The sequence below is a fragment of the Lethenteron reissneri genome, chromosome 49 (genome assembly GCF_015708825.2).
Source record: "Lethenteron reissneri isolate LAM-NWPU_2019-01 chromosome 49, ASM1570882v1, whole genome shotgun sequence".
Taxonomy (NCBI): domain Eukaryota; kingdom Metazoa; phylum Chordata; class Hyperoartia; order Petromyzontiformes; family Petromyzontidae; genus Lethenteron; species Lethenteron reissneri.
This window is the reverse complement of record NC_083827.1, coordinates 2,315,515-2,340,807: the sequence shown is the minus strand read 5'-3', so window position 1 is coordinate 2,340,807 and position 25,293 is coordinate 2,315,515. Positions and strand designations below refer to the sequence as shown.

Genomic DNA, 25,293 nt, shown 5'->3' with positions numbered 1-25,293 from the left:
AAAGATTTTAGCCTTTTGGTATTACTTATACTTTGTAACGTTAGTATAGTTAGCGTGTATACCTTTTATATAAGTTAAGATTCCTACTTGTTCAATGTATGCACCGTCCCGCCATAGTGAATTCCTTGTTTGTGCAAACTTACATGGCGATTAAAACCGTTTCTGATTCTGATTCTGAAGTGAATGTTTTCATTGGACGTCACAAGGAGCGTGTCAAAAGCAAATTTGAGAGGGTTAATGTTTCTCTCATTAATATCTATCCCTTTGTGTCTCCAATTACGTGGTTTTCAGAAATTATCTCTTCATGTCAACTGTGTGAGTAACTTCGGAGAAAGCACTGAACCTTGTCTGGTACGTCTGTAGTGCCACAGCAATGGAGCACCTCTGCTGGCACTGCCATCCCGTCGCACCCCTCCACACAACACACACACATGCGCGTACATTACCATCAATACGGCCGCCGTTGGCTGCGCGGGTAAACGCGCGCGATTGGAGAAGCCGCGCGCCTACAGCCTTGTGAGTAATTAGGAGAGCTGCAGAGCTGCAGCGTAGGTGTGGTGTGAGTACGAGCGTGCATATGAAGCGCGCGTGTATTCAATCATAAACGATCCCTGACGCTCGCGTGCGTGTTTACACAGCGCGTTTACGCAGTGTGTTTATGTAGCGACGATCGCATTAACGGTGGGACGCGCGTGCATTACTACATTTACAGCCGCCGTCGTTTGCGCGTGTTTACGCGCGCGGGTGTGAAATAACCCCGGGTGGTGGTGAGCCAGCCGTGCAGACATGTCCCTCAGGGAGGACGCTGGTGCGGGGGGGACGATCACCCGATCGGCGGGGGCCCGGCGAGAAGCGTCCGAGGAGGAGGTTGGGGAGTGGAGGGGGTGGACGTCGCGCCCCGCCCCCCCCCGCTCACGAGGAGCGGGGGGTGGGCGTCAGCCCCCACACGTCCATCATGTAACATGAATGTGGCCCTTCACATTTTGTGTAAATGCATTATTTGTAACTACTCATATTGAGACCTTTATAAAAACTTTAATGAGTGGGAGGGGGGGGATTAGGGAGCAAATGTTAAAAAATTTACTTTTGGGATTTGTTGTCGAATCAAACTTAACTTTTTACGTGCAAAGCCTAAGCTCACCCCTGCAGACGATCGCCATAATTCAAATCGCTCAACTCCGTCACTCGCGAATTTCTGTCTTTACATCCGACTCCACGCACCACGTCGCAATCCCGTTTCCTTGCTGACGACTCCGATAGCGTCAGGACGGCGTGGTGGCATCGCGACGTTACGGAAATCGTGAGGGTGAGACAGCACCAGTCGGAGTTCTGCCTCACAATTGTGAAAAAGCCCAAGTACTGGGGCGCGGTGGGAGTCTTCATTGACCACAGCAATTTCTCACTGTTGAGGTCTGGACGCAAATGCCAGAGAGAGCCGTGTGAGCTCCGCCGTGGGGTCTTGTTTGGAGTCTGCTAACATACGGATGCCAGGGTGGAAGAGTGGTAACACTTGCGCCTCACTGCAATAAGTGTCTGGGTTTGATACCTGACTTGGAACGCCTGTGTGTAGTGTGTATGTTCTCCCCCCTGTTCCTCACGAGGTTCCTCCGGTTTTCTCTGGTTTCCTACCATAGCGAGAAACATACACACAGTCATTGGTGCTGGGCAAACGTTTTGATGCAGGACTCTCCTGAATCATAATCTTTGCGCCAAGTGTGACTTTACTGGGCAAATGTTTACGTATTTATATTATTGTTGGTATTATTATATGCATGACCTGTATGTGTAAACAACAGACAGTGTTGGAAATTTACATTGTGATTTAAATGTCGCTTTTTCATATTAACATTATTTGGCTATTATATAAAATTCTACCGACTGAAAAGTTACACAATAACCTTCAGAGATTTGTAAAAATAAAAAAAAACTCAAGTTACTGTCAGGGCAGAACTGGGAGGTCCTGTGCCTCTCCTGTGCATCATTTCTTGATAACTGCTTTTTGTCCTTTTCCCGCACCTCCGCTTAGCACGGTTGGCTACGTACGGTGCGAAAGAAGTTCAACATACATACATGCATAGTCTGTGGGGCCTGGTGGAGGGTAGTAGGCGCTTGCGAAGTGTGATTTTTATTGAATTTGCAATTGTTCTCTCAGTCATATGTTCCTCATGCTGTCTCTTGGTGTGAATTTCAGCATGCATCCCTCCGTTCGTCTTTGTATTTCGGATTCCGCTCCCCCCCCCCCATTTTATTTGCCAATGTCCACGTTTCTGATCCATGTCAGTAAAACAGATGATCAGACAGTGGCGGCTCCTGCAAAATCTCTCAGGGGGGGCAAATGTCTGGATGATTGATAAGGATAAGGTCCACCCATGCAATGGATAAATTAACAGCTTAAGCATGTAAAGGCAACTTCACTTCTTTAATATTAATGAAAAATAAAGTGACTCTTACAATACATCTTGTTTGTTTCTATACTCACTATTCAAACAAACCACTCAAGTTTATTTTATTAAAGATTCCACTCGGTGGCGATAAATTATATTGTTGGATGAAACGTGCTTACGTATGATGACGTTAGCACGTATGATGACGTAAGCACGTTAGGGCTTGCCCTCCCGGAAGCCATAGAGAATGCATTGGACCGCCCCCCGGTCGAAAAAAAACATCTTTCAATGTAAGTCTATGGGGCCACTCGGGGCGATTCTCAGCCGGAGTGAAATCGCCCAAAAAGAGGCGGTACTCCACAGAACGTGACATGACGCTGATTGGACTATATCCAGAGGCTGACAGTGACGGCTCGCGTGACTCTGTGGATCAATGACATTGGTGGTGCGTCGCCCAATCGCCCTAATGAAGAAACTGCCCCTGTGATCAGACAATACATCTTCAGATATCTGTTTCCCCACATAAATATGGTAAAAGCATTATTTTACAAACACCCATCGACCCAACAGCCTTCTGGGAGTGCATCATTTGGACAGCATTGATTTAACAGAAGCAAACTCTGGACCGGTGTTGCTATGTTTTATCTCTTCAGCAGCAGAGTCAGGGTTACTTGAATTAATGCTGGTGAACTGCCAGATGTTATAGGCAAGGACTCTCTCTGTTAGATATGGGTCCGAGCTCGACGCAAAACTCGATAATGTGTAACACAAAATTATGATTAGCGTCATTGTGGAGGTATCTAAATAACAATGTCAGCAGCCAATTGCAAGCATCTGTTCGTAAAAACCGTTCACATTACTAAAAGCTACAGCAACGACATATGCAAAAGGAAACTATTCCACCTTTCTATATTTTAACAGCTCTTTTCATCCCACTGCTGGATGAAGACTTACCAACACAGTGTCGGGTTCATCTTCTTGGTTCTTTCGGTAAAGTCACGTAGAAGGGAAGTAATAAAATAATAAAAATAAAACATAATAAAATAAAATAATTCTCACGACGTTTCGGCTACAACGCAAGCAGCCGTCTTCAGGTGAAGAAGACGGCTGCTTGCGTTGTAGCCGAAACGTCGTGAGAATTATTTTATTTTATTATGTTTTATTTTTATTATTTTATTACTTCCCTTCTACGTGACTTTACCGAAAGAACCAAGAAGATGAATCCCTGCAGTCACGAAAGCTTTAAATCGAAACAGTGTCGGGTATACTTCACCACGCTGGTCAGTGTAAGTAGGTACCACAAAGACCTCCACCGGGCTGATGAAACAGTCTTTAGTTCGCTTTGCGTAAACACACGTGTGCATTGAACGTATATGAAACAGTCCGGAAGATCAGGGCTCAAATGATGAAATGTTATTTATTTTTCTTTCTCATGCAACAAACACTTAAGCTCTTTCTTTGATTGATATACGTAGATCTTGCAAAACGTATATACTGTTTCCATCAACACAGACCACTTTTTAGCAATCGCGTCATAAGCCGAGGATTCGACGCGCAAATGGTGGGAGCGACGAGTCGGTCTATAGGCGTCCTCCACAGTCATTCTGTGAATAGACTTGCACCTGCCATAAGAATCTAGAGCTCACACCACTGGGCCAGAGCTCCCACTGAATGCCCTGCTAACAGCCTGCACTTTTTATTTAGCAATACCATCTGATAATAACCTTGTTGATTACATCTTGTGCAGAAGCTGAGCACAGTCATGACGTTGCTAAGTCACCAGATTATCACAGTGGTACAATTATTCCTAATTTAACGTAGATTATGCAAAACAGGAGGAGGGTCTGTTTAATCTCAGCACGAGTTACTCAAGGGCTTGACAGTGTGAATGACTGGTTGCCACCTGTGTCAACATGGCGGGAATCAAAAGGTTTCAGTTTGGTGTTTTAACATCTTCACATATTCTGTTTTATGGGCAGAAAGAGTAAAACCTACTTTTATATTTTGATACTGGCAAGAGAGATCCCAATGATGTAGCTGGTCACCCCGATCTCTCAATGTCCTTTGTGCTGTTTGCCTTTTGACGTCCTCTGGTCTAACACTTTTGAGACGAGGCTCTAAAGAAAGCTGTCTGTGGTGTGGATGAATCAGTTTCAAAGACAATGCATATATTACAAGAGCATGTTTTTTGTTTGCATGTTCACCACAAGTATATAATAATAATGCAATTTATAACGCGCGCAAATTTGCGGACGTAACGGCCGCAAGTCAGAGGCGCGGGTGTGACAATAGACCTAGGTAGGCTGATTTGGAAATGTGTCTGGGTTTAGTCTGTGTTAAAGGTGGAAACCCTCATAACTGGGCATTATAAAATGTGATTCATGACTTTTTTTAACATGTATAATGGAAATACTTTGCAACGTGAGAAGCATAATGTGTTCATATTGGCAAACTAGTATCGTAAACATATGGTTCTCTATATTGAACAGTTCAAAAAATCAGCGATTATTTACAAATGCTGGCCGCTAATTGACTCATAGGCTGAACAATCTTGCTGTTGTTTTTCAAGGTGGGTATAAAGATGTTTAGATTTTGTTTCAGAAACCTAAAAGACAAACACAAGTGTTGCACATTATTAGAACAAAGGATATTGCAGCATACAAAACAAGTAAAGTCCACGTGACAATAACAAAGAATGAATTTTAAAATGTATAGTTCCGTGCAAACGTTTGTTACTGGAAATAATTCAACTTAATAATGATCAATGTATGTGCACTGTTTTCGATTTCTTGCGTAACACAGTTGTTTTTCCATAATAGATGTTTTTTTTTGGTTAGATCACGTAAATATATGAATGTGTCGTGAAACCCGCTACCACCCGACACAGTCAACTAGTAAGGGTCGTCACGTAAACAGAACATGCCAATTCGTCACTAGTACAGCACACCAGTTGTTTTTGCCCTGCATTCTATTTGATTCATTGTTTCCATTGTTTCATGATATTTTGTTATTGTAATTGTATTCACCCAGGCCAGACACTCTTAAAAATGAGACTCTATCCAGGTCTTTTGAGTTCTTTCTTAGCAACATAAGGGTTAAAAACACCAACTAGGCGAGTTTTGCGCATTCAATCCATGTATGTCATTGTTGATTATTCAATTTTTCCTCCTTGTAAATAAGGTTATCCCCAGATTACTCACCTAGTCTACACCGGTTATTATGCACCCAATTAACGTAGGTATTATTTATCATTTGTAAGTTAAAGTATATAGCTAAATTAATAAAATGACAGTTATACAACTCTAACCATTTAGAATACATTAATTCATCATTTATTATAACAATGTAACACAATCTCGTCAATTAACCATATCAATAATTCCTCATAGTGCTAATCTTCATAATGCGAATTCAATTAACAATATTAGCCAATTGACGCTTATTTAAAATTACAATTGGATTAATGCTATGAAAAATAAGAACAGGTTTTACCCCGGTTCTCCCATAATGTCCGTGGTGTAGTCATTTTTAGTCTGTTGATGGTCGGCGATGCGGCAATCGACTCATCTCGACGAGCTGTACACGATGCGCTATTCAAGGTAGCACTGATTTTGGATTGATTGATACCCCAGTCGCGGAGTTAAGTACACCACTGGAAAAAATTGTTTCCCAGAAATAAAATATTTAATTGCCTCGGCCATTTTTTTTATTTGGTATCCCGGGGTACCGCCATAAGAATCAAATAGACACCTTTTTGCCAAGAATCAAGTCTGCACTAACCACACGTACTTGTGGTGAACATGCAAACAAACATGCTCTGATAATATATACGTTGTCTTTGGAACTGATTGGCCTACATCAGAGACAGCCTTATGACCGAGTCTCACCAGTGTCAGACCAGAGAACGCCAAAAGACAAACAGCTTAATGCAGATTTGATACCTTGCAAAATGAACCTATTTGACGTTTGGACATCTTAACAGCTGTTTTATTGCCAGAAATGGTAAAACCTACTCGTATTTTTCATACTTTGATTATGGCAAAAAGGTCCCAGGATTAGAGCTCAAATATCACGCAATATATAATTTACGTGTAGTTTTGTGTGTGTGTGTAGTGTTACATTTGTGTCAGGAGAATATAGGACTTTAGAACAATGAACTGGCTATGATATATGAAATATGTGATGTAATCGTCACGGTACTTGTCTGGCAGATTCTTTGACTTGCGCCCTTAAGCCTGAGTGAGACGAGAAAAATAAAAAGAGTTGGATAGTCTGTGAAATGTATCGGTAGTACGTACATCAGGAAATGTGCACCGATTAAACATTTAGATGCAATGGATATAACCGATTAAGTCAGTGTTTCTCAAACTTGTTTGGCCCATGGACCACTCCGCTGATGCAAACATTTCCGCGGACCACTCAGCCCCCTCACTTCTGGTGACAAAACGCTTTCACTTCTCTCTCTAAATACCAGTCGTACAAAATGATTCATATTACCGGAACATACAACCCTCTCTTTAAACACGGATATAAGTTTTATAGGGGTGGCATTTAGATATAAGGGTTAGGGTAGTTTAATCCAACGTAATTTACCTAACTTAATTTTTGTATTAAATATCATGAGTAAAATATCAATTAGTGTCCAAAACAAAAGGTATAATTAACGTCATTGTTTTCTGGTCAACCTGCGTTTGCGTCACAGCCCTGCGGACCACCTGGAGGAGCGTCACTGACTACCTCGTGGTCTGGGGACCACAACTCGGAGAATCACCGGATTATATGGATCTAATTTGCTGCGACACAAAATAATCTTGAGCGTCAATGTGGCGTACATAAGTAACGAAGTAAACAGACGAGATGCCTGCTTCCCATATCTGCATCCACGTAACAAAAAACATTTTATACACATTCCATCAGCTGTTTAGCCTACTGTAAAAAACAACTTAATGTTTAATGTGGTGGAACAGATATGTAGAGAAGGTCTTATATTCTCCACAATTACGACAATTATTATTTTGCTTTATTATAGAGTTTCGTGTCAAACTAAGACCCATATCAGAACTACTTTGTTGTTTAGTTTGTTGTCCTTCCCCCGCACCGCTGATTATCACGGTGGGCATATCTCACAGAGAGGGCCCTTGTATCTTCTTGGTTCTTTCGGTAAGTCACGTAGAATAGAAATAATAAAATAATAAAAATAAAACATAATACCGAAAGAACCAAGAAGATAAATCCCTGCAGTCACGAAAGCTTTAAATCGAAATTTAGGGCCGTTGTATATAAACATCTGGCAGTTCACCAGTACTGGCTCAAGCCAAGCCTGACTCTGCTGACGAGACACTGAATGTCAAACTGGTTCTGAGTGGCCTTATATTGAACCAATACCGCTTGCAATTAATCATTTCCAGAAGGCCATGTAGGTGATGGGATGTGTAAAAAATACTTTACATTTTTGTTTTTATAATCCGTTGCAGATGCTTCATGAGTGAAGTTCAACTCACTTTTCTGCGCATGAAAATATTTGTAGGCGAGAAGAGCCGACAAGAAGAGGCCAGCCACAGCCAACGCTGCGGTGCAAACAAAGGGGATGAAATAGATGCATTTGCCAGTTTTGGGCGGCGTGCGTGGTGGTGGTGGTGGTGGCGGTGGTGGGCACGCCTGCGCCGGTGCCAGGGGGCACCCCGCGGCACGGCTGGATGTCTGAGCCGTGCCCGCTTCACCTGCCTCTGCTGGGACATACAGAGAGATGACCATCAATGTGTTACATAGAAATTCGGTTCAAACATGGGGTTGTAATGGATAGTAATAACATCCGGTGTTTACCCTACGTAATTATTAGATCATTTATATAATCATCAGGCTTGGTCAGTCCACTGCTGGATGAAGGTCTCACCCAAGCTATGAAGCAGTAATCCTCCCAGCGCCTGCACACCAACGGCTTTCATCGCTACAGCTCCTCGGTTGACGCCATTCCATTCATTGGCTGCTAGTCTATCATCATTATTCCTGACCATCAGATCTCATCCCTTCTCGCAAATGTTGCGCTATGAAAGGCCACTTCGCTTTCTTAACATTTTGAATTCGGTAAATAATCTGCATATGTTCGCTAATCCATGTGTAGGGGTGTCAGGGGAAGGATTCCCACCAATAGGAGGGGGAGTGGGACGGTGACAGGAGAAGGAGCAAGTGAGGAGATATAAGGGAATGAACGGGCAGGAAGAGGGGGGGTTGGCGGGAACGAGATTGGGACGGCTGGGGACAGGTGTGGATGGGAGAAAATAAATAAAAGACGAACCCCCTGCAACCTTGTGTCGGCTCTCCTTTACACATGTATTCCGCGTTCTGTCTGTCAATGCAATACCAAGCACACGTGTCTCCATGCTTCTTTGGGCACTTTTGAGTTTTTGTTCCATTGTTAATTAATTGTGCAACTGGTTTATGATACAGTATTTATTTATCAACAATACGGTTAACATGGTAAAATCTTGGTCACGATTGTACATAAGGGTAGGTACCTGTCCTGATTTTGCCCAGACAAGTTTGAGAACTGGCATCTGTGTGGAAGTGGCGGGACTTGATTTGTACCGAAATCGGCAGCACAAAAGCAGGAATTGTCGGGAGGTCTGATAGCAGGAAGGTTGGAAAATGCAGAGCACATCACAAGAGGGTGAAATGACATAGTCATTACGAAGATTTGTTCAGGAGAACATTGAAGATCGGTTGGAGGGACAATCTGGGCATCAGCCAGCGCTTCCCAATGGAGGAGGAACAGCAAAATGATACGAACGAACTCTCTCCTAAGCCCTCTCCTGGCCAACAGCAGACCCCGAAATTGACATTTATCTCCTGAACATATCACGCACAAGAGTAGAATAGAGAGGACAGCATATGTCATTGGCATCAACCCTTAGTCGAGATGACGACATCGGTTCTTGTCTCATTCACCCGACGAGAATGAAGTATCGAGTCGACCACCGTCTGAAATGTAAACTCACGCCCTTCTAATTGCGAGCCGAGTCTTCCAAAGTGCTGCTACCAAGAATAATTACCATATGAACCTTGACATTTTTATTGCATCACTACAGCCATGACAGTGATATCCTCCTGTACATTGAAAAGATGTACAAGAGATCCAGAACTAGTAGACTGCTCTGCATTATACTGATTACTTGGGGCCTGGTCAATATCAACGAATTATTGGATGTCAGTGAGCTGTGATACAAAAGACATGAAGAACATTCCAAAGGACCAAATCTTGGTGTTTTAGACCTTCACTAGGTCCATTTGAATTCACATGCACCTCTATGCAGCTGTAATTTTCTTTTTGTTATAATGCTACAATCATTGTAATACACTTAAACATATAAATACAAACGAATATTTGCAGCGGCCACAGTTGTTCGCTCTCAGAGAGAAATAATTATTCAGAGACACGGGATATCGCAGGGAGGCGAGAAGGCAGCCATTAAAACCGAACTAAACTATTTTTTTTCAGGGAGGAACAACAGTTCCACACTGCCCACCAGGGATTATTTGTCTGTCTGTCGTGCATAGCCACGCCCTCGAGTTGTATTTCATAGAGCGCTTCGGGCGGGCTCAGCACCACGTGACGCGCCGCCCCACACAGCTTGCGCCGCATGACACGGATCGCAACAAATGTGCTGTCCGACCAAGTTCCTACCTGCCCACTTCGAAGTAACGTGTTTTATATCAGGCAAGGTCCACTGAGCTATATAACTCTTCAGAAGCGACCTCGCCGCAAATGACAGCTCAACGAAGTAGCTTACCATCTAGAAATTTATAGCAGCCAAATACTCGAAACGCATGTTTCTACATGTGGATGGAAAAGCCGGAAGACTAACAGAAAAAGCCATGCCACCACGGGGAGAGATACATGCAAACTCCAAATATACAGGCGTCAAGGGTCGGGATCGAACCCACGACCCCATGTATACCTGTCGAGGTAGTTAACATCTCGCCACCGTGGCACCCACAGCTGGCGCCAACAATTGCCCAAGCTCTGTAGCACTATATTGGGATAGTAGGCCAACTCCATAAATACTGAATCTTTATGCATGAGGGAGGAAACTGATGTACCTCCGACAAAAAAACCCCGCATGTGCGACGACGGTAACAAACACTAAATCCCCGTACAGATGTAAATCAATCCACTCGCTATACTGCCATACCCTGGCGAGCCATGAGATGGTGACCTCGCGGTCCGGCTAAAACTCCTGCCTGTGGATGCCATTTGCCTATTGGAGGCTCAGTCGCCTTTGGTGTAATTTTCAAACCCTCCCAGACTCTCTCTGTTGTGCCATTGGCTGACTGGTGGCTCATCGTCAGACCCCGAACTGGCTACAATCTTCCGTGAAGCTTCTGCGCCACAACCCCTCATTAACTATTTAAACCGCGTTCACTGCACAATGCACGACAGGCAGCATATGATGACACTCCACTGGATGCACAAATGTAATATGAAAAATTCGCCGGCAGTATGTGATTGTGCTCACCACCCAGAACCGAACCGCGGAACTCAATTCCCGATTCGCAAATACGAAGGAGGCGTCTTCACATCGATTCACGACTGATGCAATCATCTGGCTCAACCACCTCAATGTAAAATCCCACTTGTTGTTCTATATCAACATCAGCCACACGAAGGAGATGTTCTTGGTAGGGGAGTGCACGGTCAGATATATGTATTTTTAAACCAAATACCTCTATAAGGTTACTATCAAATATATACGATCCCAAACTGATACCATGCGACATTCTATAAATCAGCTCTCCATTGTGTTTGGTTATTAAATCTTATCTTGAGCAATCTGTATTGGATTTCAATGTGTTGCGGTGTCCCTGGGAAACTAGAGAATGAGAGAAAACCCACAGTGTGCGTGGAGATAACGTCCCAAACCTCATTCCGAAATTGTGGCATCACAGGACCGAAAAAATTACAACTTGGGGAGGCCTTCATCTAGCAGTGGATAGACTTTGGCTGATGATGATGGTCAAAATACGCAGTCTCTTTCGCAAATGGAAAGTTTATTTTTTTTAAAGAACATTTTCATTGTTAGTAACTATCAGTTGATTTTTATTCTTGACAATTGTAAAACAAAGCTTAAACAATGCAATATTTTACAGTATGTAAACAGTGAATGCACAAGCAAAACCCTGGATTTTAGGGATTTACAAAAAACTAAAAATGCTGAACATAAACATAAAATAAACATTGACAACTACATAAAAAGCAGAAGCTATGATAATAAAACCAAAACATTCGTAATATTTACACACACGTAAGCAAAAATCAGCAACACATATTTGACCACTCTGTTGAATAATGTTGTAGGCATTGTGATGGGGTGTAATATTTTAATTCTCTACAATCATTATCTTGTGTGCATATCTAAAAACGCGTGTATCGTTTTCAACACTTCTGCACTAACATTGCTGTTCAATTCATTATTTTCACTGCTCAATGATGACATAATACAAAAAACGCACGCTCAACACAACCCGCGCATCTACCACGGTGCCTCGTTTTTCTCAGCCGTCCTACATCCTATACGTCTTCATCGCGACTGTGCCAGGCTGGGTGCACACGCCGCTGTGGGCCGTCGCGCGATCGATCCGCTGAACCCGCCGCCTCTCGGAGTCGTCAGCAACGCCACAAGGGAGCACGATCTGGGAGCCCTCGGCAGCCACCACGGACGCGTAGGAGGTGTTCTCTTGACCTGCGGACTGACATCAACGTCCCATTCGTGGTGGTTGGGAAGTGGCCAGTGTTGGGAGAAAATACGCCGCAAAATTGCAGCTGGGCTTTTGAAAATACAACTCCCGTCAACGTTCTCCGTGGTAACCTCACGATGTGTCCCAGTAAACATGAATCGATGTGTTTATGGTGGGTACGTTTAAATATATAAATAATTATTTTATAATGTATAGACACTATATGGAGGTAAAGGTGTTTATCTTCTAACATATACTTTAAAAAGTTGAAGTGCATTTTCATATCGACACGATATGTATATATTACATTAATAACTGAAATAATGTAGATATATTACATCGTAGTACATCTGCATTTATGATTACACAATGTGTGGGACATATATATAGCATAGACATATTTTTAATATTCACACAATTATCTTTATTTCACGATGAATAGTATGCTTGATTTTAACTGAGTGTTTTAATTATCTTATATTTTATCATGAAACTGATCAGTGTACTCTCATTCAAACCCCATTCAGAATTGTTACAGCCATGTAGCATTGTCTCTTAGACGTAAACACAGACACATTAAACAGAACAGTGTCCCTAAATTAAACTTTTAACATTTTTATTTTACGATGTAAGGCCCACTGAGCTACACAGCTCTTTTTCAGAAGCGACCTGGCTCCAAATTATAATTTTATAAAGTGGCTTATCGTGTGTAGCAGCCAAATACTCTAAACGAACGTTTGTAAATGTGGAGGAAAAAAACGGACGACCTGGAGAAAAATACACGCTACCACGGGAAGAACATATCAACTCCAAATATACAGAGTCGAGATCGAACCCACGACCTCGCCACAGTGGTGAATCTATAAAACACGACACTGCACTTATTCATGCACATGCCGTAGATCGCATCGTTTGTATGGATTATGATGAGTGTTAGATCTGTAGTCCATAGCCGAAGACAACAAGTTATCAAGTTGTGTCTTTCATAGCCACGTGTTATTGCAAGGCTTGCAACATTGAGAACGCAGTGCATGGACTAGTCCTGTGCGTGCAATTTGAGCCGTAACAGTTGCCCGAGTCATGCATTATACCCAGGCAGCAATCAATTCGTAATCCATTAAATAGAGGATGTCATATTTTGAATCTTACATTGATATTACATTTTTTTGTCTCCATGCTTTCGCATTTACTTTATAATACGGTTATATTTTACACATTTAAATAGATGAAGTTTAAGAAACATTATGTGTTCATGCTGCTGCTGCTTTGGCAGTGGTGCACAAGCACAAACAACAACAACAAACTCAACACACTCGTCAACAGCAGTGGCTTTACAATAAATATATAAGTGCCGACGTTTCGGGCAATGGCCCTTCTTCACAGCACGCAGAGGCCAGAGAAACAGAGTTAATCAGGGTTGGAGACTGCACTGGTTCACAACATGGGGCCGGATAAAAAAAAATTTTCCTATGTTTTATCCGATGACCTGTTTTTAAATGGGCAGTGTAATGCCGTGATGTCTGCTTCTTATTTGTGGATCAGGCATTGCGTCAATGTACGTTGTGAGGTCTGTTCTGGACGACCACAGCCGCACCCTGGAGAGTTTATAATTTTCCACTAGTGCATCAGGTAGCCGAATCTGCTATGGTTTGTGCGGATGTGGTTTAGGGTGGACCAAGAGGTTTGTGTAAAATCAAACCTAGGGATCTTGTGTTGGGTCTTTCACAAGGTGTTTGTTTGTGAATTGTAGTAGCTTTTGAGATACAAGACAAATCTCCAAATAATCAAAAGCATTACTTTAAATAAAGCAATTTGAATTAAAATAAATGTATAAAATGTTGCTGACACAATGCATTTATTATGTTTATGATAAGTATTTTTTTCACCTTGAGGACGATTGCTTATGTTTCGATCGAAACGGTCGTGATCTATTAGTTATTTTTCTATCTACGGGACGTTACCGAAAAAACCAAAGAGTATGAATTCCTGCAGTCACGAAAGTTTCAAATCAAGATTCATGATATAATTTGCTATGTTGACAATTGTGATTATTGTGACTTATGTATTAAACATCATTGTTACACGTGTGAAACACGACCTTTAAATTCAAGGGGTCCATACCGCCGGTGTGTGTTGTAAGTTCACGTAATTGTTTAATATTTGCAATGACGACATTTTACAAATCAACAACTAGCCAAATCTCGCAATATATCGCATCTGTATAATAATAAATTATAAATGTATACCCCGTAATATATGTGTTAGCGGGCGGGCAGGCAGGCGTGAATAGATAATGCATAATGAACTCTTAGCTGTGTTCTGCTTCTGTTAATGCACAAAGGAATGCATGTAAATCACCAACATCCTGCAGAGATATGTGAAAGGCGAGACAGATTTACCACTGAAACCCATATTTTAGAATTAATATGTGCTTTCCCAAAGCATCTCAAAATATATGCTGGACAGGATGATCGTTGGAGAGGGCCTCTGCTCTGGCAAGACTGCGTTGTCACGTCTGGGTGAATTCACTCAACACAACCTGACGAACATAAGTTGCAGCAGTTTTCATGGGTTATCAAAAAGCCTTCAGATTTCTCTCATCATCATCATCATCTAAATGCTGTGAAAATTAACTGATACTCCTCCTATTAGCACGGTTGGCTATGTACAGTGCGAAAGAACTTCAACGTACTTACATAGGAAGCCAGAAGTTGTCTGCGACTGTCGCCCGCAACTCGTGTTACCCACATGGCCTCAAAGGGCCTCTGCGAAGGTTCTCATGATCCGTAGACACGGCCTTCCCACTATTTATCAAAGGCGGCACGGATAAGGCGAGTGTGGTAGCGCGCCCCTCTAATCCAGCACTGTGGAGGCGGCAAGTGGACATTGCGGTGCCAGACTGTTTCCAATGTATGGGTATTAAGCGTTGCCCCCTTGCGCGCGTGCGTTTTCTCTGGGTGCTCCGTTTTACTCGCCCGTGTATGAGCACTCATCATTAACGGGCTGAAAACAACTTAACATTTTAACTCAATCCAGAACCCTCCTGAAAAAGAGTCATATGACTTAGTGTGATTTTCTGGATAAAGAAGTAAAATGTTATATTATAATATAGAAGACGTCACGGGTGGACGCTACTTTATTCCTATTGACCGCGAGATCTGCAAAGAAGACGAAGCCTCGCTTTAGTCGGGGACCAAGACAGTGCCCTGATGGAGCCTGTAGCGTGTCCATATTCCCAATATGGATGTGGCAGCAGCAGTCATGAAGGATAAATAGCGCTGGCAGAAATGGCATTGATCCTGAGCTCCAGTTCTCAATCGACATAACTCAATTCTGCAGGACGTCATGCCTCCATCCACGCGAAATCTCCTACATCCACTTTTTTCCCTACCCCAAATGTTGCTGAAACCCTCATCCATACCTTCATAACTTCTCAACTCAACTATTGCAGTTATCTCCTCAACGGCCTCCCCAAATACATCGTCTCCAACCTCCACGTGATCCAAAATTCCACTGCCAGACTTCTTACCTGCACCCGTAAACAAAACCACGTTACACCAACACTCCGATCCCTCCACTGGCTCCCAGTACAATTTTATATCTATTTAAAGATCGTATTTGCCATTCTTGCTATCACCCTCTCTTCCTTCATAAACATCCAAAAACAGCCCTACCCTCCTTCCGTTCTTACGCAGCCTCTATTCCCTTGGCAATTATCCCTGAGCTGTGTTTAGCCACTAAACACAGCTCAGGGATAATAGATATTTGTCGATTTTTATTAATTGTGCTTATCGTTGTTACTGTTGACTGACGATTAAAATTAAAATATCATACCGCCGTCAAGATCATCCATGAACGAGAAAGCCAGGTGCTGGAGTTAGCGGTGAGGGACAAACCAGTGTCACCGCACCCATGAAGCACTGGGAATCTGTGGTTATGTGGGCTGCACACACAACCACGTGACACAAACAGTGGAGAGGTCATAGCACAGACACCTCATTGCAGCTACACCTGAACATATACAAATCTTATCCCCATGATTTATTAAACATCCTTGAGGATTCAGAAATAATGAGAAGAATCAACAATACCCTGTTCCCAGGGGGTGACAGCATTGGGGATAAGAGGATGATGGGTGGTAAGCGGTTGACATGTATGAGTTTAGGAAAAAAAGGTTACAATGTAAAATTGGCGTCAGAAAGCCTGATGGCAGGGACAACGTTGAGCTATTGGTGAACACTGAAGGGTCGCATGAGAAGCAAAGAGTGGGATGGAGATACAGGCAGATACAGAGATCCCCCGTATAGCCTTAACATATTTATGGGGCAAGTGCTGTTAGCAAGAAACATTTTTTTTATTGACCAGGTAAGGCCCAATGAGCTATATCGCTCTTTCCAGAAGCGACCTGGTCACAAACGACAGCTCAACGAAGTGGCTTATCGCGTGCCGAATTTATAGCAGCCTGGATAAAAATCCACGCGACCACGGGGAGAACACACAAACTCCAAATATACATGCGTCAGGGGCGGGTTCGAACCCACGACCTCCTCCTCTACATCAAACTGAGGTAGTTAACATCTCGCCACCGTGGCGCCATATAAAGGCCGGCACGACACACGAGGGGGTGGTGTCAGGACCACGCCGAGCCACCTTTGTCTCCCTCGTAGTGATGTTCTTGTACATCACACCAGGTCTGAATTTGAGGCCGAGTCGACCTAGGGGAGGCCTAGGACTGATTCAAGATTATTTTTGACTGGTGTTGATCGTGAGCAGGAATCAAACTCGGGTGGCCGGGTTCGCAGAGCAGCGTGACAACCGCTCCACTACCACTCTGCACTACTCACTGGAGCAAGTTACACACAAACCCACACACACACAATGGAATATACAGCACATGCAACAAGACGCGTGGATACACAATAAACGCAATGTACCCAGAAATTGTTGCAATGGTTGTCATACAGACATGCTACAATTATGCGTTTTTAAAGTATATCGTGCATTTTTTGTACTTTAACGACTTTATAATTAAACATAATAACGCGTAATAATTTCACACTTACCCTCTGTACAGCATGTGGCAAGCAACACAATAAAGCATCCGAATGTAGTCATCATGTCAGCCCTGGAAATAAATAAATATGCATTATGTTGCAATGCTTCGTGGTAAATTGTCCCGATCGCGCATACACGCAGGGATACGTTCCCTTTGGGAATGTATGTATGTTGAACTTATTTCGCACCATACGTAGCCAACCGTGCTAATCGGAGGTGCGGGAAAACGTTCCATGCCTTGGCTGCCACTCCATCATCAACCTTGACCGATAAACTTGCACTGATTTATTATTTTTTCTTCAGGCACATTGATGTTGCTTTTCCATGATCACACTCAGTTTTCCAAAAGCACTCACTGCACCACGCTCTCACTCCTTAGCCATATCTTTAATTGTTTATTAAACTTGTACGTGACTTGTGCGTGTATATATTGTGGGATATACAGTTTATTTGTATTCCAATTTTGGAGGCCTTTTTTTGTAAGTTCTTCAATCATTCCTTCGAGTTCATTTGAATTGGTTGTTATGACTATGTAATTCAAAGATAATAGTATGAAAATATGTTGATGTAGTTTCAATCAAAACGTCGCGTATCTATTTGCTAAAATTGGCTGAGGATTGTTCTTTAACTTCCCGGTGAGCTGAAATAATTGGCACGTTAAACACTTGTACACGTGGAAATAAAAAAATGTTTTGGCTGTGTCGAGTGGTGGATGGTCTTAACGACACAATTGTGGGCATATCATTCAGTGGCCTAACCCAAACATCTATTGTGAATCTTAATAAGACTGCAACAACGCATGCTTTACTTTAAAACATAATTCCAGCCTTTGTCAATCCACGATTTGATGAAAACATATCCATGCCGGTCATAAGGGCTGTTTGACCAGACTTCACCAGACTAGTCAGTGCACATTGGTGAAGTGAAAGGCCGGCACTGGTTCTGATATCACTCGCTACCGATGTTGGTCATGGCTCGTAATTAAACTCAGGTTGCTGGGTTTATAGTGCAGCGTATTAACCACTGCGCCACGGCTCCACCATTCATGACTGTCATCAGAAATTCTGAGAGTGTGAACATGTGCTCAATGCATGTCTATGCCTTTGTTCCTATCCAGATTGTGTAAACATCTTCTCAAGTAGCTGTGAGCATTTAAAACTTTCGTGACTGTAGGAATTCATATTCGTGGTTCTTTCGGTAAAGCCACGTAGATAGAAAATTAAATAAAATTAAAATAAAAGCAAAAAACCCACAATGTTTCGATCGCAACACAAGAGGTATTCATCAGGCGGAGAGAAAAGATGGCAAGCCTCCAAATGCTGCTGTGAGCAGCCTCGGTGAGCGTAATACATTTACGAAATGCATTAATGTAACGAGATGAAAACCCATCCACAAGTGAGTTGTACCCTTAAGTATCAAATAACTTCTTGAACATTTAATGAACCGTTCTTATTACCCCAAATCCCGTATGTGCACTACAACCACTAACTAGTTAACTTGCCTCGTACGATTTCATTCACGTGTGTACTGGAAGTCATACGAATGTGTAAACTGTTTTTAATGCATTAGAATTGTTTGTGTTAACATCAAAGCACGTCATGAATTACATTTGTGAAACAACAAGAATCAAGAGCGCACAATGGCATTTTTTTCCACCATAGCCTTATGTGAATACACGTGACAATTTAAATATATACACGAGTAAAAAAATGTTGCGTAAGACATTATTACCTTCAAGGTCCGCACAACCAGCCCTCTTGCGTGCTTACTCAACCTCGTGCACCCTGGATACTTGTCCAGGGAACGTCTTATCGTCAAACAATATCGCACCTACACACGTGTGTCGAACTTTCGCACACCTGCTCAGCGGGTTGTAAGCTGTGGAAAATCCCGTGCATTGCGAGACCACATTAGCCACAATTCTTGTGAAAGGTGGCGCCCTAATTTTTTTTTCACCCTTTGCCCATGAACAGCTATGTTTCCACAGTTGTACGCCTACCTACTAGTGGGAGGCACGTTATAAGATTGAGATGTTTCTTCACAATACAGCTAAATGACACCTTCATACGCATTACTGATTGTAGAGTTGCTATGATTAAGAGTCTTAGCCTGATGCTGAGTGCACTGCAGTGGCTCACTTTTAAGTAGAGCTATATTACATCTTACCGAGTACATTAAAACACAATACAATTGTGAAATACAAAAACACTTCATAGAGTGAAATTAATAACATTTCGCATCATGACAATTATATTGACATATAGTAATTATATAGTACACATAATCAGAATATGTATTTATACTGGAGTAATCTGAGCTATAAAGCACTTTTTCACAGATATCCAGTAGAGGAGGGTCAGAACATTTCAACAAACAATAAAAAAATACGATACGAGTGCAAAGTATAGGAAAGGTAAACAAATCACTTGAAACAAATATACACAACTGTATTCTACACTCCTTAAACGGAGGAACAGCAAAACACGAACTCTGTGCACTGAATGAATCCCTCTCGTAGTGGCGAACAAACCTCGACATCGGCACCAAACTCCTAAACCACATAACTACCAACACAAGGAACAATAACATTTAATTAAATCACGACATCCATAGTTGGGTGCAGTAGGTATATTGTTACGCCTGTTTGCTCGGGAGCGCCTCCCTGAGTCTCGTTTTTTTGGCTGCTATAAATTTCCACGTGATGATAATCCACTTCGTTAAGCTATCATTTAAATGTGACCAGGTCGCTTCTAAAAAAGAGCTGTGTGTATATGGTAAAATTAAAAAAAGTTTTAAGTATTCATATAAGGGGACGATGTTGATGCTATGTACATGTCATCACAATTGAGCCATTTGCAGGCAGTGTTTCAGAATTGGGATGTTTGGCCAATACCACTTACATTGGGGTTTTCTTTTAGCTATGGGAGGAGACCGGGGCGCTGTAAGGAACCTCTTGCAGATCAAGGGGAGAACATACAAAAACTCTCACACACAAAGTCGTCCCAGTTGGGAATCGAACCCAGATCCTTCTGACTGTGAGACACGAGTTGTTACCTGCGGCGTCAGCCTGTCGCTGCAGCTCGTCAACAACACTTTGGCTTAAAATACATAGCAGGCGACGTTTCGGGCAATGACCCATTCTTTGTCCGAAACGTCGCCTATTATTTATTGTATCTCTCTTCTGACCGATGTTACATTCACTAATGTATCGTAAACCATCGACTCCCGAAACGCACGGTTCGCTGCAACAACAACCGCTATTCGCCATTAAGTGGCGGTGACATCACCAGGGCGCTTGTGCCAGGCTACGTGCACGTCGAGGCCACGTGAAGTGTCGAACGGCCGTTGGCAGGAGGTCACGGGGCAGACCCAAATCGACTGAATGAGAATACTGACCGATGCACACCTCGTGCGCCCCCTACGGTGCCAACGTTTCGATTCGCATGCACGCACAGCAGCAAATGTCGACTACGGGAATCGATCGATTTATCTTTCCAATCACTCCGCTGAAAGTGTGGCCGCCGAGTGCCACTCGACCCACGGGCTGCGGCCTCGCGTGAGCGGTCGGAGGTGGAGGAGGAGGAGGTGGTGGTGGTGGCCCACGATTCATGGCAGGGCTCCCCCCCCGGGGCCTCCCCGTGGCCTCGCTGTGCTCGCTGTGCGCCCGCTCCCTGGTGTCCGACCACGGCCGGGCGCGCCACGAGCTGCGCCGCGTCCCGGACTCGCTGCTGCCGCTGCTGCTGAGCGCGGCGCTGCGCGGGGACCGGCCGCTCGTGGCCGGGGACCTGGTGCGGGCCTGGCCCTTCCCCGTGCTCGACCTGGCCGAGGTCCTCGCCTGCTGGGGCAGGGCGGAGGGCCTCGCACAGCCCAGCGCGCCCTGCATGCAGGCCTGCATCTCCGCGCTCACGCGTCGCCGCGTGAAGCGGGGCGCGGACGACGACGAGGTGATGATGGAAGAGGCCGAGGGGCCGGAGGGCCGAGGTGGGCCGCGCTCACCGTGCGCGCTCCGCCTTCTCGACCTCACGGGCCTGCCGGACGAGGAGAATGAGACGGCCCTTCGGAGAAGCACGAACAGCTGGTCCCGCAGCGTGGCTCTCGCCAAGGCCGTGCTCGGGGACGGGAAGCGCAGGTGGGAGGCCGTGGACGGGCCCGGCGGGTCCCCCCCGAGGCCTCCTACCCACCGCCGCCGACACCGCCGCGTGGTTGTCCACGCGAACCTCGTGGTGAACGTGAGCTCGTACGAGACGCTGCTGGCGGCTCTCCAGAGCAGCTGCCGGGCGGGCTCTGCGCTCAGCCTGCGCTGCCGCGACCTCCGCGTCGAGGAGCTGTCGCTGCGTCGTCTGTGCCGCCTGCTCGAGGCGCTCGAGGCGCTGGAGGCCCGCGAACCCGCGCTGCGCCAGCTGGACCTGGGCTTCAACAACATGGGGCTGCCGGGCCTGGCCGCGCTGCTGCCGCGCCTCGCCCGCTTCCCGCAGCTGCGGAGCCTCAACCTCGCCTACAGCAACGTGGACGTGAGACGTCTCCCGCAGGGCACGCCCGAGAGGGGGGGCGAGGAGACGTTCTGCAGGGTCGCGGAGGCCCTCAAGGAGCTCGGCGCCCTCAAGGAGCTCAATCTGGAGGCGTCCAGGCTGAGCGACCGCCTTCACCAGCTGCTGGCGTGAGCAGCAGCAGCAGCAGCGCCGTGAGCCCTCGCTGGGTTCTGTTTAACAATTGTAGATTTGAAGGTTTCGTGACTGCAAGGATTCATACTCTTAGGTTCTTTCGGTAAAGTCACGTAGGTAAACAACGCTCATGAGCAGACGATTTGGACAATATTTGGCGGTCATGCGACGAACATCAAAACTAAACAATTTTTTGTTATTTAACCAGCTCAGGCCAACTGAGCCATATGATGGCTCTTTTCAGAAGCGACCTGGCCACAAATGATAGCTCAACGAAGTGGATTTTCACGTGGAAATGTATAGCAGCCAAATTCTCTGAACGCACGTGTATACATGTGGAGGGAAAACCCGGAGGACCCGGAGAAAATCCACGCGACCACGGGGAGAGAGACATGCAAACTCTAAATATACAGCAGGCGGTCAGGGTCGGAATCAAACCCAAGACCTCCTGTATACCTGGCGATATATTTAACATCTCGCCACCATGGGGCTCACTTAAAAAAATACATTGAGTGTTTTACACATCCCATTAGCACACACGGTCTTCATTTGCTAGTATATAATTCAGAAGCACTGCACCGGTTTCGACATTCATTTTCCCATTAGAAATCAGGCTTTCTTTAACCAAATTCTGAACTGCCAGATGTTTATAGGCGAGGACCCTCTCTTGTGATATATAGTTCCTAGTCAGATGTGAAACTATAGACCACAACACGAAATAATGTGGTTCTGGAGAATGCCATATTAGTCGCAATAATCAGAACACACACCTTTTCATATTTATAAAACTACATACAGTATTGTATAATCATTGACAACGACACTCCATGGTAGATATTGTATCTAAAACAGTATATAAATCCCAACAGTAATATGTTTTGATGTATCAATGCATTAGCACTCAAGTTTGTTTAACAAGCCTTGTTTAACAAGTCTACTGGACATCGATGAGAACTATTTATAGCTAATCGGATTCCTCCAGTATAAATAAATATTCCCATTCTGATATTATTACACTCATTTACCTAGTAAAGTCTCACTGAATCTCAATGTTATTTTTCAGGAGGGTCCTGCCAAGTCTCTGAAGGAGGGGGCAATGTTATGTGTAATACTAATTTAGGTAATTTGTGGATAATTTTTCAACATTGGGATATTTGGTCAAGAGCAACTATATAGAACAGTATATTTTTTAGCTCATGAGGCCCAGAATATTGAAACCAGTTCGGATTTTGCTGCTTAGAACAAATTCTGCTGGAAAACCATTAGGCTGGAAGGCTGATGCACTAAATATATACATGTTAATACTGGTAGGAACCTGGTTACACCAGCCCACGGGATTATTGTGTCCGTCGTGCAGAGAGGGGCTGGGTGGGGAGGGAGGGGCCGGGTGGGGAGGGGAGGGTGGGGAGGGGCTGGGTGGGGAGGGGATGGGTGGGGAGGGCGGGGTGGGGAGGGGCTGGGTGGGGAGGGTGGGGAGGGGCTGGTCACCCTGTGGTGCCCTTATAAAACTCAACGTTTAACATATGCCGGCTTGTGCCCGCCCTCACAGTCGGGCATATTTGCGGAATACACCACGCCGCCATTGACCGAGCAACCCAACGTTCCTACCAGCTCCCTCCGCAGGAATGTGTTGTGTAAACATAGATGGAGGTTTATGATATGCATGTGTTTGTGTGATTCCTCGTATGGTATGAAAAACGTAAGTGTTGTGCGTGGTGTGTATGCAGTGGCATTGCTCCCCTGGAGAGTTTGGGGCTTGCTTACTGCTCCCTCACCCCTGGCGACATGGCGTCACTTACGGCCTCACACCACACGGAGAGTCTCCGCTGTCTGGACATCAGTGGCAGTGGCCTTGGTCAGCTGATTCCAGGTGACTTCCTTGCAGTGATACCTTGTTGCTGCAATGTGAATTTAAATTGATGTCCTACTCATCTTCTGATTAACAGCCATGAGCCAGTGACAGAAATTCTGCATTCCTATGTTGGGATCGAGTCTATCCATTGGACAACCACTGTGTACTTATCCACAAAGTAGGATGATGGGTTGAGAATCTCCAACCAAGATTCGAAGGGTGGTGTAACGTTACAAGTTCTCAAATGGCAACAGCAAAATGTTACTCGTTTCATTAAATAAAAAGTTACAGGCCCAAACCTATCTCGCATTTGGTGTATGTTTCCAGAATATGAGACAATACTAAAGGTAATGGAACATTTTTTAGCAAATATATATTTCAGGAATTAATTTCAGGTGACTTTTTGATTGACATGAACTCACTCACATTTGTTATTTGTAAAAAAGCCTACTGGATAACAATATCGATGTCTTGTCGAATCATATGCTAACTCTATACTATCTCTACTCAGGATTGTGTTCCTTGCTGGGACGCACCACAGCCCGTCTCCAGGAGCTGAGTCTTATTGGCTGTGGTTTGGCTGATCATCACATCCCAGCGCTGTTGGCAGCCCTGCCAGCCTGCCAGGCCCTGCAGAAGCTGCGTGCTCAAAACAACCCACTCTCCCTACAGGCCCTGCTGCAGTTGACGACCTGCCTGGCCTCCTTACCTGGCCTGCAAGCTTTTTATTATCCCGTGCCCTTAGAATGCTACGTGTCGGGCTTAGCCGCCAATCCCCTGGCTGATCAGTTGTTGGAACACCCAGTGCAGCTGGACTCTCATGCCCGTGCACACTCGGAACTGAGCAGTGTCTTCGTCAGCCTCGGTAAGAGAGATGTCTTGCTGTCAACCACTTTGTACCCCACTATTCTTGCATATGGCAATATTTCCATGAGCTGAATGCTAGCCATGAGAGGGCGTCAAGAAAGAGTTTGTGTAGTTTTGCAATTGCTCTGTTGAAGGAGTGCAGACTACATTGGTTAACTATATGGTCCATAGTTTGGGTTGTATGGGCGCAGTCTCACTGTGGCAGGTCTTTAATAATCCATTGATGAAGATATGCGCATCAACGTCTTAAATAGAGTATTGAGACTCCACAGTGAGGCTTCCCTGGTTAAAACAAGTGATATAATTAGTATTCATGGTGAAAAGTCGTGTGTTTAGCGGTTTTGATTTGCGGCGTTTTGTTTACAACCGTTAAATACCTCGTGCAATGTCATTTTGTAACTTACTAACCCACCCCTACTGGAAATTTGTAAAAAAAAGATTTATCCAGGATAAATAAAGATTCTTGTTCATTCTGGATGCTGCACTCATTTTCTGCAAATGTTGATGATGTATACCCGGGAAACTGGATAAATGGGAACATCCGTGGAACAAATAAAATCAACAGCCTCGACGGGAGATGCAATTGACCTGTCAAAATCAAGATTGCAATTCACAGTGTGCTGCTGAACCAGTACCACCACTGGCATTCTGAGTTCTGCTCGTGTCCTTGATGGAAGATCAAAGCGAGTCCTTGATTGAAGATCAAGAACGTGGACTTCACCGAAACTGCCAATTGCGGTGA

General features: G+C 44.4%; 1 protein-coding gene and 1 long non-coding RNA gene across 2 annotated transcripts; one reads left to right on the top strand and one right to left on the bottom strand.

Annotated features, from left to right (window-relative positions):
- Window positions 1–3,842: 3,842 nt before the first annotated feature.
- On the bottom strand, window positions 3,843–8,021 carry LOC133354885 (uncharacterized). Its single transcript, XR_009756641.1, has 3 exons — window positions 7,886–8,021; window positions 6,585–6,619; window positions 3,843–4,989 (listed from the first exon to the last, which is right to left on the bottom strand). It is a non-coding gene; the product is annotated as an uncharacterized LOC133354885 (long non-coding RNA).
- A 12,644-nt stretch (window positions 8,022–20,665) lies between these two features.
- LOC133354904 (leucine-rich repeat-containing protein 14-like) lies at window positions 20,666–25,021 on the top strand. The gene is made up of 3 exons (XM_061572088.1): window positions 20,666–21,828; window positions 23,560–23,702; window positions 24,196–25,021. Exons 1-3 carry the CDS (start codon window positions 20,780–20,782, stop codon window positions 24,621–24,623), a joined length of 1,620 nt encoding a protein of 539 aa, XP_061428072.1. The 5' UTR covers window positions 20,666–20,779; the 3' UTR covers window positions 24,624–25,021.
- Window positions 25,022–25,293: the final 272 nt, after the last annotated feature.

Excerpts from the sequence above, each read along its gene's own strand:
- LOC133354904 (XM_061572088.1), top strand. The coding sequence starts at position 20,780 with ATGGCAGGGCTCCCCCCCCGGGGCCTCCCCGTGGCCTCGCTGTGCTCG. Across the intron at positions 21,829-23,559 it reads CGCCTTCACCAGCTGCTGGC|TGGCATTGCTCCCCTGGAGA; the intron begins GTGAGCAGCAGC and ends GTGTGTATGCAG. Across the intron at positions 23,703-24,195 it reads CCTTGGTCAGCTGATTCCAG|GATTGTGTTCCTTGCTGGGA; the intron begins GTGACTTCCTTG and ends ATCTCTACTCAG.